Consider the following 18,541-nt stretch of genomic DNA (forward strand, 5'->3'; position numbering starts at 1 on the left):
GCAAGCGACATGAGCTGTTTGAAGCTGTCTGTGTCCACCAGCCTAAATGACAGCATTTCATAGGCCAGTAGTTTATAAATGCTGGCATTCAGGGCCAGGGATCGAGGGTGGCTAGGTGGGAATTTACGCTTTCTATCAAATGTTTGTGAGATGGAGAGCTGAACGCTGGCGTGTGACATGGTTGAGACGCTTGGTGACGGAGGTGGTGGTGGTGGTGTTGGTGGTACATCCCCTGTTTGCTGGGCGGCAGGTGCCAACGTTCCTCCAGAGGCGGAGGAAGAGGCCGAGGCGGCAGCAGCAGAATAGGCCGAGGCGGCAGCAGCAGAAGAGGTAGCAGGGGGAGCCTGAGTGACTTCCTTGGTTTTAAGGTGTTTACTCCACTGCAGTTCATGCTTTGCATGCAGGTGCCTGGTCATGCAGGTTGTGCTCAGGTTCAGAACGTTAATGCCTCGCTTCAGGCTCTGATGGCACAGCGTGCAAACCACTCGGGTCTTGTCGTCAGCACATTGTTTGAAGAAGTGCCATGCCAGGGAACTCCTTGAAGCTGCCTTTGGGGTGCTCGGTCCCAGATGGCGGCGGTCAGTAGCAGGCGGAGTCTCTTGGCGGCGGGTGTTCTGCTTTTGCCCACTGCTCCCTCTTTTGCTACGCTGTTGGCTCGGTCTCACCACTGCCTCTTCCTCCGAACTGTGAAAGTCAGTGGCACGACCTTCATTCCATGTGGGGTCTAGGACCTCATCGTCCCCTGCATCGTCTTCCACCCAGTCTTGATCCCTGACCTCCTGTTCAGTCTGCACACTGCAGAAAGACGCAGCAGTTGGCACCTGTGTTTCGTCATCATCAGAGACATGCTGAGGTGGTATTCCCATGTCCTCATCATCAGGAAACATAAGTGGTTGTGCGTCAGTGCATTCTATGTCTTTCACCGCTGGGGAAGGGCTAGGTGGATGCCCTTGGGAAACCCTGCCAGCGGAGTCTTCAAACAGCATAAGAGACTGCTGCATAACTTGAGGCTGAGACAGTTTCCCTGGTATGCATGGGGGTGATGTGACAGACTGATGGGGTTGGTTTTCAGGCGCCATCTGTGCGCTTTCTGCAGAAGACTGGGTGGGAGATAATGTGAACGTGCTGGATCCACTGTCGGCCACCCAATTGACTAATGCCTGTACCTGCTCAGGCCTTACCATCCTTAGAACGGCATTGGGCCCCACCATATATCGCTGTAAATTCTGGCGGCTACTGGGACCTGAGGTAGTTGGTACACTAGGACGTGTGGATGTGGCAGAACGGCCACGTCCTCTCCCAGCACCAGAGGGTCCACTAACACCACCACGACCATGTCCACGTCCGCGTCCCTTACTAGATGTTTTTCTCATTGTTATGGTTCACCACAACAACAAATATATTATTTGGCCCAATGTATTGTATTCAAATTCAGCGGGATATAAATTTGAGGCCTAGTATTTAGGCGCTGGGTGACCGGTATGGATTTAGTGACAGAATTAGACTTGGAAATGCACAGAAGCGTGTGTGTGAAGTTATTCTGAATGACCCAATGTGCACCTTGAATATTATATACCCTTTTTGGGATAGATTTCAAATAGCTCTGATATAGCAGGAACCACTAAATTATGAAATTGCTAAATTGGGAATTGTACTTCAACCCAGAACAAAAAATGTGCTTTGACGGGCACTAAATAACTTTCCCAGCTACAACAGTACAGCGGTAACGAGAGATTTAGAGGGATTTAAATTTGAGGCCTAGTATTTAGGCGCTGGGTGACAGGTATGGGTTTAGTGACAGAATTAGACTTGGAAATACACAGTAGCGGGTGTGTGTGAAGTTATTCTGAATGACCCAATGTGCACCTTCAATATTATATACCCTTTTTGGGATAGATTTCAAATAGCTCTGATATAGCAGGAACCACTAAATTATGAAATTGCTAAATTGGGAATTGTACTTCAACCCAGAACAAAAAATGTGCTTTGACGGACACTAAATATCTTGCCCAGCAACAACAGTACAGCGGTGGGTAACGAGAGATTTAGAGGGATTTAAATTTGAGGCCTAGTATTTAGGCGCTGGGTGACAGGTATGGGTTTAGTGACAGAATTAGACTTGGAAATACACAGTAGCGGGTGTGTGTGAAGTTATTCTGAATGACCCAATGTGCACCTTCAATATTATATACCCTTTTTGGGATAGATTTCAAATAGCTCTGATATAGCAGGAACCACTAAATTATGAAATTGCTAAATTGGGAATTGTACTTCAACCCAGAACAAAAAATGTGCTTTGACGGACACTAAATATCTTGCCCAGCAACAACAGTACAGTGGTGGGTAACGAGAGATTTAGAGGGATTTAAATTTGAGGCCTAGTATTTAGGCGCTGGGTCACCGGTATGGATTTAGTGACAGAATTAGACTTGGAAATGCACAGAAGCGTGTGTGTGAAGTTATTCTGAATGACCCTATGTGCACCTTCAATATTATATACCCTTTTAGGGATAGATTTCAAATAGCTCTGATATAGCAGAAACCACTAAATTATGAAATTGCTAAATTGGGAATTGTACTTCAACCCAGAACAAAAAATGTGCTTTGACGGACACTAAATATCTTGCCCAGCAACAACAGTACAGCGGTGGGTAACGAGAGATTTAGAGGGATTTAAATTTGAGGCCTAGTATTTAGGCGCTGGGTCACCGGTATGGATTTAGTGACAGAATTAGACTTGGAAATGCACAGAAGCGTGTGTGTGAAGTTATTCTGAATGACCCTATGTGCACCTTCAATATTATATACCCTTTTAGGGATAGATTTCAAATAGCTCTGATATAGCAGAAACCACTAAATTATGAAATTGCTAAATTGGGAATTGTACTTCAACCCAGAACAAAAAATGTGCTTTGACGGACACTAAATATCTTGCCCAGCAACAACAGTACAGCGGTGGGTAACGAGAGATTTAGAGGGATTTAAATTTGAGGCCTAGTATTTAGGCGCTGGGTGACAGGTATGGGTTTAGTGACAGAATTAGACTTGGAAATACACAGTAGCGGGTGTGTGTGAAGTTATTCTGAATGACCCAATGTGCACCTTCAATATTATATACCCTTTTTGGGATAGATTTCAAATAGCTCTGATATAGCAGGAACCACTAAATTATGAAATTGCTAAATTGGGAATTGTACTTCAACCCAGAACAAAAAATGTGCTTTGACGGACACTAAATATCTTGCCCAGCAACAACAGTACAGCGGTGGGTAACGAGAGATTTAGAGGGATTTAAATTTGAGGCCTAGTATTTAGGCGCTGGGTCACCGGTATGGATTTAGTGACAGAATTAGACTTGGAAATGCACAGAAGCGTGTGTGTGAAGTTATTCTGAATGACCCTATGTGCACCTTCAATATTATATACCCTTTTAGGGATAGATTTCAAATAGCTCTGATATAGCAGAAACCACTAAATTATGAAATTGCTAAATTGGGAATTGTACTTCAACCCAGAACAAAAAATGTGCTTTGACGGACACTAAATATCTTGCCCAGCAACAACAGTACAGCGGTGGGTAACGAGAGATTTAGAGGGATTTAAATTTGAGGCCTAGTATTTAGGCGCTGGGTCACCGGTATGGATTTAGTGACAGAATTAGACTTGGAAATGCACAGAAGCGTGTGTGTGAAGTTATTCTGAATGACCCTATGTGCACCTTCAATATTATATACCCTTTTAGGGATAGATTTCAAATAGCTCTGATATAGCAGAAACCACTAAATTATGAAATTGCTAAATTGGGAATTGTACTTCAACCCAGAACAAAAAATGTGCTTTGACGGACACTAAATATCTTGCCCAGCAACAACAGTACAGTGGTGGGTAACGAGAGATTTAGAGGGATTTAAATTTGAGGCCTAGTATTTAGGCGCTGGGTCACCGGTATGGATTTAGTGACAGAATTAGACTTGGAAATGCACAGAAGCGTGTGTGTGAAGTTATTCTGAATGACCCTATGTGCACCTTCAATATTATATACCCTTTTAGGGATAGATTTCAAATAGCTCTGATATAGCAGAAACCACTAAATTATGAAATTGCTAAATTGGGAATTGTACTTCAACCCAGAACAAAAAATGTGCTTTGACGGACACTAAATATCTTGCCCAGCAACAACAGTACAGCGGTGGGTAACGAGAGATTTAGAGGGATTTAAATTTGAGGCCTAGTATTTAGGCGCTGGGTGACAGGTATGGGTTTAGTGACAGAATTAGACTTGGAAATACACAGTAGCGGGTGTGTGTGAAGTTATTCTGAATGACCCAATGTGCACCTTCAATATTATATACCCTTTTTGGGATAGATTTCAAATAGCTCTGATATAGCAGGAACCACTAAATTATGAAATTGCTAAATTGGGAATTGTATTTCAACCCAGAACAAGAAATGTGCTTGAACGGACACTAAATAACTCGCCCAGCTACAGCACTAGGGACAGATTTAGCTGGATATAAATTTGAGGCCTAGTATTTAGGCGCTGGGTGACCGGTATGGATTTAGTGACAGAATTAGACTGGGATATGGCCAAAAAATGAACAGACTATTGCTGGTTAAATGCACTTGGTGTGACAGCTTCACCCTGATGTAGGCTTTAGCCAAAAAACAACCACACCATTGAGGGTTAAATGCACTTGGTGACAGGCGCAGCTTGCCCCTGATTTTGTATATGGCCAAAAAATGAACAGACTATTGCTGGTTAAATGCACTTGGTGTGACAGCTTCACCCTGATGTAGGCTTTAGCCAAAAAACAACCACACCATTGAGGGTTAAATGCACTTGGTGACAGGCGCAGCTTGCCCCTGATTTTGTATATGGCCAAAAAATGAACAGACTATTGCTGGTTAAATGCACTTGGTGTGACAGCTTCACCCTGATGTAGGCTTTAGCCAAAAAACAACCACACCATTGAGGGTTAAATGCACTTGGTGACAGGCGCAGCTTGCCCCTGATTTTGTATATGGCCAAAAAATGAACAGACTATTGCTGGTTAAATGCACTTGGTGTGACAGCTTCACCCTGATGTAGGCTTTAGCCAAAAAACAACCACACCATTGAGGGTTAAATGCACTTGGTCGCAGCTTGTGCTGGCGCACCACAAGACACAAAATGGCCGCCGATCACCCCAGAAAAATGAGACTGACAAACGGTCTGTGCAGCCTAAAAACAGTGAGCAATTGAGGATCAGCAGCTCAATGATCCACAGCTGCAGATCGATCAGTTAATCAAGTCCTTTGGAGGAGTTAATCTGCCTAATCTCGCCCTACTGTCGCAGCCGCAACCTCTCCCTACGCTAATCAGAGCAGAGTGACGGGCGGCGCTATGTGACTCCAGCTTAAATAGAGGCTGGGTCACATGGTGCTCTGGCCAATCACAGCCATGCCAATAGTAGGCATGGCTGTGATGGCCTCTTGGGGCAAGTAGTATGACGCTTGTTGATTGGCTGCTTTGCAGCCTTTCAAAAAGCGCCAAGAAAGCGTCACAAAAGCGCGAAGAAAGCGACGAACACCGAACCCGAACCCGGACTTTTACGAAAATGTCCGGGTTCGGGTCCGTGTCACGGACACCCCAAAATTCGGTACGAACCCGAACTATACAGTTCGAGTTCGCTCATCCCTAAACCTCAGCTCTGCTACCCCTCAATCTAAGGTACATTGTGCATCAATTCATTATCACATACTTGCAGTATTCACGCAAAATATATAGTAGACCACACTATTGCCTTGCACAGGAGTCAGCGTACGGAATGAAGCTTGATATTTGAATGCATCTTCTTAATGGTATACTGCTACTGAGAATGATATTAGTGAAGAAACCTCGCTTCAAGGAACTTAGACATTCCAACTACTTTCTGATTTATTTAAATAACAGTTGCAAATGGCATGTTAATATTTAAAAGATAGTCTGTTTTCTGGACTGATAGCTCCAGTATTTCTTCCCTCAGGCTTCATGTGTTTTCTCATTCAGTCATTTCCATCGTAGGTGGGTATCTCTCATCTGCAGCAGAACATCCTATTCATCAATTCAGACATAGCCAGCTCTCTGTAATTTGACCTATTCATTTAAAGAGCCTGGTGGGATTTCAATTAGTTACTGAGACCTGTAATGTACTCTCTGCAGCACACGGTATTAAAAAAAAAACCTTCGGAATATGACTAAAATAGTTGAAATGTTTGCTGTACTTGAGATCCATGGCAGACGATAGATGGGTGAGTAATCACTTAAATTCACCTCAACAAACTTTTGCACACAATCCATTTGACAAAAGTTTGCCGGAGAAATTATGAAGAAACTTAGGCAACTGCTGGCAACATTCCAGGATTCATATATATTTATCAAAGGTATTATTTATTCAAGTGGCACCGTACTAATTTCTAAATCCTACAAGTTTCTTAAAAATTATAAACCTACTCAAGTATAAAAAGATTTGGTGGCACAATTAAAAGTCAACACAAGACTTATTTCAAAGGTGCTTTTTAATTTTGGCTCACAGTATGTTCAGATTATTAACATAATCTGAGTATTACCTTCTCGTTGGGGTACATACTTTTCTCTACATTTACAGAACATTGTGGAATCATGAACTTTGTCTGAAGTTAGAAGTGGTTGTGGCAAGAATTGAAAAAAATTTTTTTCTTCTTCAACTATTTGACTATGCCTGCAGACATAGGTTTAGTGCATCCACATAGGATTAAAATACCAGTATATGTAACATTACCTACTGTATACAAGGCATATGTGTGTAAAAGGGTGCTACTGAATGTGGACGGAACATGGCAAAGATGGCTCGACTACAGGTCATCGAAATAGAATGTAACAACTTCAACTTAGTATAAGACATAATGACTAATATATTCTAATTTTCAGTTAAATTATTTTCCAGTTCTCTTTGAAGCGGTTGTACTAAATGATGACTAGCTTCAGGACAGGCCATCAATAGCTTTTTGGTGGACTCCGACATGCTCGGCAATCAGCTGTCCAGGTGGTGATAAGTGAAAAGTCAGAGCTAAAGCTGCACAGCTCCATCAACCTTGTAGTGGAGGGAGCTTATTACTATAGTACTACTCCCATTGAAGTCAATGGGAGCAGTGCCACAGTGACAAGCTCTGTTCACTACACAGCTGATGAGCAGTGTAGTTCCAGTGCTGACATCCAGTGACAGAGCTACATCTATACAGCTAATTTGCGGAGGTGAGGGTGTCAGACCTCCCCTGAGCATCTAGTGATGGCTTATCCTGAGGATAGGCCATCATTTAAGAAAGTCTGGACAACTCCTTTTAGTCTCTGTAGAGTCTGGTCAGCATGTAATTTGCATTGTAAACTTATATTTAGAGGCATTTTATGGTGAATTGCTGTGAATGGGGGGTAGGTAAATACTGGCTGGCAATACTGCTGTATAGTGTAAGTGATGCTTAATCCTACTATATAACTTTTATCTTCCTACTCACTTCCTACTCACTTGTGCTCCCACTAACCAGGAGTAAACTGCATTGACAGGACTCCTGAGCTCACGCACATAATGTAGAGGACTCAAGGAAGAGTCCGCTCAATGCATTTTACTGAGTTGGAATGCAAGAGAGTATGAAGGAAAAAAAGTGCGTCGGGGTGCGCTCCCAGCTCACTAGAGGTCCAATCTCTTCACTGGCTGATTACCAAGGTATTCTAACATTTCTTTTCTTCTTAGCCGACAGTAGGTCACCTTGATTGGGCCCCATGGTGGATGATTATATATATGGCAGTTTATATGTCTGTTGGAGTAACCTTGGGGGCTACTTTTATCATTGCTCTTTTATTTATTTATGTATAGAGCATTGTTATTTGGGGGATCGGGTACCTTGTGGTTCAGCAGGTGAGCTGCTTGTCGCAGCGCCGGCCTGCACTGCTGCTATATTTTAACAATTTATTTTGTATTAATGATTTGTTTGTAATGATTTATTACTTATCAAATTAACAGATTTGATATTTCATGTGTGTCCCTTATGGTTTTTTCAGTGCTTTATTTGTTGTCATACATTTTTCCATGTAATAGATAGTAAAGTTGGTTGTGTAATACATATGACAAACATTGAACAATATTTTTGCAGGCTTTAGTTAAAAATATTAGGGTATATGGACATCATGGGAAAAGTCTGCCCTCACGACCCCCTTATATAAGCCAGAATAGAGGACTACTGTGTACGAGCATCCCACGGTACTATAGACTACAGTCTGCCATTTATTATATCTAAATGACCGCCATGTATTACAACATCTCTTTTTAGTTTCCCTGTTTAAGGCTCCCTTCTGAAAAAGGATGCCTATCATGAGACAACCTCTGGAGCTAACGTCTATAAGTGAACATATGGTAGAGTAAAAGTTGTGTTACCAGTGTCTTGTAGTCAATCTGCTGCCTGATAAGCTTGTCTTCGCTCAGTGAATAGCGTGCTTCTCCTGTGATGGAATCAATGGGACCTTTCTCCATTTGTTGCTTGATGGCACAGAAGAGAGAAAACAGAGGCTCCCCGGCACATTCCTAAAAGACATTGGATTATATTTATGTAGATATAGCTACTGCATGTTGTCAGAAAATGCTGAGAGTTGTACAGCAGTTTAGCAATCGCTGAAGAGACACAGATCGTAAGGCTTGACTCTAACATCCATTAAAATTCATTATGAAAAGCATTGATCAAAGAACACTGAAGATAGACAATAACATCCAATACACCTTTACATATCACCCTATAATGATTGCTCTGTCTAGTTCTGCATCTGCACAAGTCTACATTTACTGACAGGTGTCTTCAAATCTATTCAAAATTGTCTGCTATTGAAAGGGTTGGTTTTTAGATGGATAATCTGCCCAGATCTGTATGGAAATGTGGCCTGGTTATCACTTGGTAATTAAAGGGCACTGACACAAATTACATGATGATTATAGGTTGCACTCTGTTTACATAGGCATGAAAGCTGTAGAAATGCCCGGGCACAGTGGGACTCAGAAAACTCATTTAAGATACATATTCCAGCTTGTGTGAGATCCTGAGTTGTTTGCTGATATCCTGTTTGCAGCTAACGGCATAGAGAGCCGGTCTGACAAATAAGATACGCTGCCATTGCAGGTGCTGAGGACAATACCAGGCTGCTCATGGTTTTAAGCACAGCAGTGTGGATTGGGCTGCATGAAATTACGCCATGATCCGTGCTGGTAGCGTGATGTAAATAAAGCGATGTTAGCATGATTCAGTGTAAAGTTAATTTACTAAAACATCAACAACTCAGCAAGAAAAGAAGGATAGAAAAGTGACATTTTCTTATGCACACCGAGTCTAAACTGTATGAGATCATCCTCCAGCTGAATTGGAAAATTGCCTCAGCAAGGGTAGTGATGAGAGTATTTTTTCTCTGACTCACGTCTGTCAATGATTAACTCTCAATATCGTCTTCTGTAATATATATGAATGAAAATCAATGGCCCAGATTTACAAATCCTATAGATGGCATAAACTTATCCCGGTTGTCTTAGACTGGAGGAAAAATCTGGTGAAGGGATAGACACTTTTCTCTACTTCTCCTTCTACATATATCAACTACTGGTTGGCTTACTTTGAAACAGATTTTTCCGCAGAATTGTGGCACAATTTTGGCGCACAATAGTTCATCTTAGGCCTGCCCTTTTCCTGTGAGACGCCACTCCTTTCTGCTAAGACCCACACCCATGATGAGCATTTTGGAAAAAAAGTGTAAGAGCTCTGGATGCCCCAAACTGCACCAATTTTTTAGACAGACTTGTGGCGCAGACACATTAATACATCTAAGCCAATGTTTCAAATGTCTAAAATGTTTGTCTTTAAATATTTAACCTGAATTACTACTGTTTCTTTATATTCCATCTATGTCATAAAATGTATATTATTTGTGTAACGTGTTGGGTAAAAACATATGACACAGTCTTGAAAAAAACACCCAGGTCATCACTTTATCATTATATCGTCACTATGAGTGGCGTTCATGGAGAAGTCTATGGGAACTGGAATTGGGATGAAGACATTTGTGTTATTTCCATAAGTATATTCAATTATGGCTGATGGACACAGACACTAATGTTACAGACATCAATGCAATGCAATATCATTTGGAGCACTATAAATTCAGATTTGTTAGGTACAGTAGTTCAGAACCAAGGACAGCTCAGCACTTGGGAGAGACAAGTCAGTTACATTGCTTGTATGTATACGTATAAGTCCTTTATACTTTTCCTTCTTTCTGTATCTACGTTTGTGTCCCGCTCAAAAGATTGCATGAAAAATTGCATATGGGACTCTAGCCTAATACTAATTGGTATTACACTACCATAGGTAAAAAAGTACTTAGTTACTGATAGCTAACTGTGAGGGTTCACTTTCTATTTTTCAAAATTGGAAGGCAGGACTAGATAGGTTTTTATGGGCATCAAGATCACTTTTCTGAAATAGGTTTGTTGCACACAGCTTTTGGGGAGAGTTAAAAAACAGAATATGAGAGAATTATGCCATAATGTTCACCTAAAAACTGGCATGGCACCACATTTACCACATTTATTATGTGTTTTAGGCACCTTATGTACTTCGCTTGAAGGTGTGTGGCTTCATTGGAAAGGGATGTGGCTTAAAGAAGTTGTGCAGGATTCTCCTTTATTTTAACACCCCCACTGCCCCCATGAAGGGAAGCAGATTTACTTGCTCCTTGCGTCTCTGTACTGGCTTCTTGGGTCCACAGCTATCTTTGGTCTCTGCATGTAAACTTACAGAATAGATGGGGTTACATGCGCTGCTACAGCCAATTAATGGAAGCAGTGGTAATGTGTCTCCAAGTCACATGTCACTTGGAGGAAAGGTCACCACTGCAGGCCATCACTACCTGCAGTGGTACACATAAGCATGTCCATCCCAGAAGTTTATAAGCAGGAACCAAAGTGCAATGAAGACAGCGGTGGAGCCAGGGAGCCATAACCGGCCATAGGGGAGCAGTTAAGACCCTTCACAGAACATGAAATAGAAAGGAAACCTGCACAACCGCTTTAACAAATGTGCCAAAATTACAATTGTTTTGGAACAAAATTGTGGTACCATCTTTGTCAGTAATTAGGTGGTGTAGACCTAGAGAAAGATGTCTAAAGATGCCCCAACATCTTTAGGTTCTATAGTCTATATTTACACTGTCTATTAGACAGGATTAGTAAGTCTGTTTCAATGGGCAAAATGTATGAAGTGTTTTAGGCACTTTTTTATTGCTACAACTATGTCTAGTAAAAAGGAGAGAAGCATTGTAAAAGATGAATTTCTTAAAGATACATTTTTTTTCATGCCACATTTGTGATTATAATAAATTTGGCACCATTTGTGCCATTTTCTCTGACTTCTAAATTCATCCATCCATCCCATTATTTTCAATTTTTCCTCAGTGTCCCCTGATGTTCCTAACTGTAAAATGGTCATATATCAAGTTTATTACATTCATGTTTAAGTACTATCTGCGTGAAAATTCTTACCTTGAGGAACTTGTACAATAGGAAAGTGAACCAATTGGTCAACATCTTCTCTGCAACTGACTCTGTTCTAAAATAAATGAAAGCAATATATGCAGGTTATCATAAGAGCAGAATGTACAGTGATGGTGTTATAGCTGAATCAGCACTGTGTAAAAAACATCCAGCGCAGTAAAAGCCCTTAGAGGACTCATTCCATCTTAGGTCTGGAAACCACTATATAGATACTAAAACAAATGATAAGGGGTTCTCACATGTAATAGTACTACACTGATGTAGTATACAATACATACATTGTGATACTGTGCCAGTCTTTACTGAATGAAAAGCTCTGCTAGTCTAAGACAGGCAACAAACTGCTATATAAAGTGTAGATGGATATGTCCTTGTACTTTTCCCTGTACGGTAAGCAGAGTATCGTTCTTAGCATCAAAGCGGCTAACATGCTGATTCCTAGTTCAAGGCTTTAAGACACCTAAAGTGTTTCTTTAAAGGCCACTCTAAGTTAATAGCAGGAGAAATTGGAAAATGACCAAGCCAAGGTTTAGATTTACTTGTGTGCCATAAGTATAGTATAGTTTATATAGTATAGTACAGTTTATTGCTTTTTCACTTTGAAAATGTTTTCATTCTTTCGAGACAGACCAGCTCTGCTGAAGCATTATACTTCACATGTCAATACAAGTCTATGCAGAGGAGAAGGGGGAGAAGTGAGCAGCAGCTGGAGTCAGACAGGACACTAAAGAGAGACACTAAAGACATTTTGCTGCTACATAGGAGCTTTCAATCTCAGCAGAAGTGCTAAATTCACAAACATGCAGGTCTTCTTTGTAATGTCCTCCATGATCCTGCAGGTGCTTCTGGGGAGGTTAGGAAGCAGATACGTATCTACTATTTGTGTGCAATGGATGGCAGCTATTCTCTTCCAGATACAACTGATACAATGACCAGACATAGTGTTATTCTTCATGTACACACACTTTACTATTGATTAATGCAAAGTTTCTTGAAATGTAGTGACATTTTAAGTATTATCACCAATTGCTTTGTATATACTATCTTTTACATCTGTTGCCTTTGGCAAGGGCTGGAACTTTCAGATAACCATCAAGAGCTAATTCAGCACCCAAGACAGTTTATTCTTACGAAGAGTGATAGGTTCATTAAATGCATGGATTGAGAAACATTATGCTTGGTGCTTTATATATCAAATAAAGGTAAAACACTTGGTAAATATTTAAAGGGGTTTTCCAAGAATTTTTTTACCGGTGACCTATTCTCTGGATGGATCATGGGTCTAACATCCAGGACCCCCCTTCGATCAGCTGTTTGAGAAGGCACCGGCGCTCCTGTGAGCACTGTGGCCTTCTCTTTGATTTTCCTAGGCTGATGACACGTTCATCGATCACATGGCCTAGGAGCCACGTGGATCACTTGAATGGGGCTGAGCTGCAATACCGATACCACAATGTGCTTGGTAAGCTGTGAGAAGCTGTTCACAGAAGCAATGCTGCCTTCTCAAAACAGCTAATTGTTGGGGGTCCCGAGTGGCAGACCCTAATAGATCACATACTCATGACTTATCCAGAGGATAACATCTGAAAACCTTTTTTCACTAGGTGCTTGCCTCTATTCTTTGCTTCGTTTTTTTAAAATAATTTTAGTTTAGCAAAATAAAAAAAATCACCATTTATACTCAATTATTAGGCCAATGATTTGAATTATTATTATATTTCACACTGATAAATGTGAATCCGGAGACATACAGATGTGCCCTTCTTTCCCTTTCTTTTTAGCTTGAAATATCCTGAGATGTAACATAAATGTTTTTGGTTGTTATTTTTTTTTTAAGCAGCTCATCTCGTGCTAATCATCTCAGGACACCTTGAGCAAGCCAAACATTACCACTGCAGTCAATCACTGTCCGCTGACTTGGTGCAGTGGTCACATCTGGGTGGTCACAAAGTCAGCGCGGCAGGATAGCAACAGAACATCTGAGCTACTGTGCTGAAGCAGTGGTGGATATTCCTGGTGAGGAATACCCCATTACCATTTCAGCCTTCTGCTTCACAGCTGTAAATAGAATCATTTTGTATGAACAGCCTTTAGTGCTATAAACTATAGAAAAATGAAATACTGTAGGTAGCTGATGGATTAGAGCAGGGATCAGCAACCTCCGGCACTCCAGCTACTCCCAGAGTGCTCCATTCACTTATATCGGAATTAGAAGAACAGCAGACCATGTTTGCATGCTGGAAGTTGTAGTTTCACAGCAGCTGGAGTGCCAAAGGTTGCTGACCCCTGGATTAGATGATATCTCACAAATGGAATATAAATTAATAATAGGGTGAACAACAAAGTGTACTATCATTTTTATCATTTTATTTTGATCATTTATATGTTTCTTATAATTAACTGCAGGACGTTATAATTAAACGTAAAGATAGCACTGTATGAAATTTATCTCTTAATTAGGTCTCATGCACATGACTGTATTTCAGATCCAATCTACATTTTTGAAAATCGAAAACTGACTCATTCATTTCTATGAGTCCCCCCAAAAAAACTGAACACGGATGTCATCCGTGTCTTGTCCGCATCTGTATTTCCACCCTGCAAATTATAGAACATGTTCTATTACTTTCCAGTTTGCGGACAAGAAAAGCCATTTCTAGTAATGGGACTGAGAAAAATGTGGATTGCACATGGAAGGTATCTGGAGTTTGAGGATTTTTTTATATACAGTAACTATTCACTCTCTTAAGGCTTTTTTATTTCAATTATTATTTTGAAACTTTTATTATTATTATTTTTTAAATACTGCTGTACCTCCTTGTAACACTAGATGTCACTGTCTCTCTTGCAGTCTATGGAAGGCATTGATCCTAAAATGCAACCACTCCAATGTTTAGGTGAGGTTATAGATGACTAGAATCCCAACTCCATAAACCTGCAGTTTGTTAACATAGTATCCAAATGTAGAAATGAAGAAAGCTGTAATACCATTTATTATCACCATGCATAATATTATTATAACATGTAAGACTTGGTCGAGCATTAAACTGGATGAGAATTTCAGTTTGTATAGATGGAACATATCTATGTATTATATAAAAGATGCATGTATAAATCTCATTTCTGGAATTTAGAAGACTAGAAATCTGCTGGCTGCCTTCCTTTCCTCTATGTGAAAATATGTTTTAAATTGTTTTTACACTGTCAAATATTCATACACGCATAACAATATCCAGAAAGTATTCGCAGCATTGCGCACTATTCTTTTCCTTAAACTAAATCATAAAAACTTTTGTTTCAGCAAAGTTAAAAATGAGCATCTGTCAGCAACTGCTTCAGCTTATTGTTTGTAGCAAAATGTTCTTCAAATGTGATATGTTTATTGGGGTATTTTGACAAGCTTAGGAGCAAATACTCCCAATCTTATACTATGCAATAATGCATAATAGGCACATTCTAGCCATGCATTATCATGAATTGGATCATTTTATATTGTTTGTATTAGTCTTGTTTGAGACTTCTAGTCTAGATAATTCAAGTTTAAGACCTCATGCACCATATCCATTTTGCAGTCCGCAAATCGCAGATCCGCAAAATATGGATACTGTCCATGTTGCATCCACATTTTTTGAGCATGTCTGTATTTTGCGGCCAAGAAATGTCCTATCTTTTGTGGAATAGACATACAGATGTGGAAATCATGCAGAAGATCTCTGTGTGCTTAGCACACCAGTATGTCTGTTCTAAAAAAGCTTTATTTTGCAGATCTGTGATTTGTGGACCACAGAACGGATACAGTAGTGTGAATCAGACCTAAAGCTTGTTAAGTTCTTCTTATTGAACCTTTACAAGCTCATTAAGGGTGCTGTCTGGGATCTAAAGAAACTGGCTTAGGAGGGGTAAATCCTGTAAAAAATAAATAAATAAAAAACAGTACATTTCTGTCCCTGTCTCACAGCAATTAAATCAATCCCACAGTAGTGACATTATGCATATCATTCACAAAACCACTGCAGTCAATCACAGGCCTCAGCAGTCATGTCCTGTCCCTGCTATATGTGAATAATGTACATAACATAATTGCTAAGGTAATGGATGGGACCACCGAAGTGCCATTTTGAAAATCCCAGATCGACCCTTTAATGAAACCCTCCAGGAAAGGACTGATACAAAGTGTAAGGCCTGAGAGGACAATGCATTATTTGTATGAACAATCCCCTTAGTTAAAGGGGTTGTCCAGGTTCAGAACTGAACCCAGACATTTCCCCTTCTTCACACATGAAGCCCATCTGAGATCACGCAGGGAAAGGGCTTTTTCAGCAGATCTGGTGATGTACCAGGTCTCTGCTGGGCAGAGGCTTCCACCTAGCAGTGTTCTTGGTGATGTCTACAGCACTAATGGGTGGGTTTTAGTGCTGCCTTAGCCTGTTTTACAGGCTAGGGCAGCACTAAAGACCGCTCATTAGTGCCGGTGACATCACCAGGAACACTGCTGGGTGGAAGCCTCCACCTAGCAGTGTAATTTTGTAAACAAAAAAGCCTTTGTTCTGTGTGATACAGTGGAGGGAAGAGGGAGAGCATCGGAGCATGAAATGTCCTGATTATTATCTCTCAGGGTTGAAGAAGGGGATCTGTCCGAGTTCAGTTCTGAACCTGGACAATCTCTTTAAGAATGGCACAGATAGTAAATGTAGTGCTTTACAACGGGTATGTACAGTTTATATTTGAAATAACAATATCCATTTGCACAGACTCACCTTCTCAGCAAAAGTTTAGGATGATTCTTGCTTTCCAGGTTTTTATCTATAAGATCTGAGAGCAATTGTTTCAGTACATCCGTGGCATATTCTAATTTGCTTTGTAAAACTGTCATAATGAGGGAAGCCACATTGCCACGATCGCGCATGGAAAAGCTGCGCTGAGACTCAAGGGTCCGAATAAATGAGAGTAAGAAAACTTTGTTGTTAATCATCTGGGCAAATAGCTTCAAGCCTTTCTCTACACGCTCCTGCCTGTAGCCAGGGACCTGGGGGAAACAAACAAAATAAATTGTGAGCACACAGAATATATGATGGAATTTGTGATTTTTATTGACTGTGGACAGCAACATGTATGGAGTGAGCTAAAAGATAAGATGAGCTGGTCTAACTTGACCTATTGGTCTTAAAAAATATTTGAAACCAGCATGTCATAACAATTCAGGAGCATCTTTTCTTGTAATGCTGCATGGTGCCCATTACTCGGTTATTCCTCCTAAAAAATATATTAATACATTGATAACTTGTGAACAAGGTTTGAGAAGTCAGGAGAGTGAACAGATTCAAATCTGTTCAAAAAAATCTCTTTAAGATCTGCCAATAGTTCTGCTTATTGTAAAAATCCATTCAGTGATCATACATAGTAAATATTGTGAGGCAGTAACATGCCTCATGGTTGTTAAGGGAGATATATGGCAGGATTTGCTGTGTCTTCCCCCAGAATCACCAGGTCTGAAGAAAGACCAGGTGCAGTAATCACCTGGGGATGAAGGAATCCTCAGAGTGAGAGGGGGTGGGGACTTGCACACAGAAGGCTGGAGTGGCTCTGTGTGGCCTGAGCCAGGAGGGCTGAGAGACCCCTATCCCACAAGAGACACTGGTGTGGGAGCAGCCTGGAGGCTGCTGGAGGTTGGGCTGGGAAAGCCACATCTCATCACGGGTGTGAACTGTGTTACGCTTTAGGTGAGTCAGGGAAACCTAGGTGTTTAGATAGGGCCCTGACGGGCAAGGTATTTTATTTTGGCTTTGTGTGTTTTTCTTTATGCCGTGTGCCACAATAAAGCACAGTTTGGCCCCTAAATCCTGGTGTCTGTGAAGAAATGTGTGTGTGCAACCCCTGGAAAAGAGCTAATCACCTAGAATTGGTGTCGGATGCGGGCACATGTCTGTGCTGAAAAGTAAAAAGCCAACGTGGTTGCTAAGGGCAACGACCTGACGGAAAAGAGCAGGTGCTGCTGAATGTTGCCAAGGAATTGCTGTGTTTCTGTGCAGTGATTTAAAACCCAGTACAAGAGTCTGATCAGTGGAAATGGCTACAAAATGGTTTAGCCCGTGGGAGAAATCCTGCGATTTAGTGATCGGGGGAATCCTGCTGGGGGTCATTCTAGACTCCCGCCAGCAAGTGTCTCGGGTCCTGCCTGTAATTCTGGACTTTGTAACAAGGGGGCCAGAGACAAAAACTACGGTGTCACCGACCTTTGTGACTGACTATGGCTCTGTGCAATGGGAGCTGTTAAAATGTGAGACACTGGAAGTGGAGTTTGTACTGGGCAAGGATTTTCCATTGTTTGGGCAGTTGTGGAGCGGAGTTCCTGATAAAAAGCAAAGATATGCCGTTGCCAAGGGCAACCGTCGGGAAAACAAAGAGGTGGAGAGCGGTGCGGTTCTCAGGAGTGCATATCTTCCCTGCGACTGTGCCCGGAGTCCTAGAGAGGAAGTGCGGAGGTGCAGTAAAGCTGTTGCTAGGAGCAACCACAACCTTGATGAGTCCGCGGGAGAGAATGTCACTGCTTTACTAGAATGGTTGATTACAAAGGGTAAGACTGTTCCTGTTATTAACCATGTGGCAGACCCAGTGACAGTGAGCCGGCGGCAGGGGATATCTGCTGGGCCGGTAGGTGATAAGTCACACAGAGAAAAAACTGTGTCTGGACAGGCGGATAAATCTGCTGTGATTGCTCCCTTGCATAAACCTGCAGGGGAGAAGGTTTCTGTGTTGCCTCAGTTGCCCATGATCAAAGCTAGTTTTGGGATGACAAGGATCCGGGATCCCATGCTAGCCCGGGTAAGAGGCAGCACAATATTGAAACCTGAGACTGGTAAAATAATAAAGGTGCTGGACAGTCGTGCGGATAAGGACTATCCATTGATTTTCACTGAGCGTGAGACTCCAATGAGAACAGAGACTGATGAACTTGATGTTAC

General features: G+C 41.4%; 1 protein-coding gene across 1 annotated transcript in view; it reads right to left on the minus strand.

The window, feature by feature from the left end:
* PLXNA4 (plexin A4) overlaps positions 1–18,541 on the minus strand; it is a 756,456-nt gene that overhangs the window by 74,380 nt on the left and 663,535 nt on the right. The window contains exons 22-24 of the mRNA XM_044279996.1: positions 16,337–16,605; positions 11,568–11,634; positions 8,427–8,573 (exon numbers count right to left, since the gene is read on the minus strand). Of these exons, the coding sequence (XP_044135931.1) occupies positions 8,427–8,573; positions 11,568–11,634; positions 16,337–16,605 (483 nt within the window). The remainder of the gene's footprint in view (positions 1–8,426; positions 8,574–11,567; positions 11,635–16,336; positions 16,606–18,541) is intronic.

Source organism: Bufo gargarizans, chromosome 2 (assembly GCF_014858855.1).
Source record: "Bufo gargarizans isolate SCDJY-AF-19 chromosome 2, ASM1485885v1, whole genome shotgun sequence".
Lineage (NCBI taxonomy): Eukaryota > Metazoa > Chordata > Amphibia > Anura > Bufonidae > Bufo > Bufo gargarizans.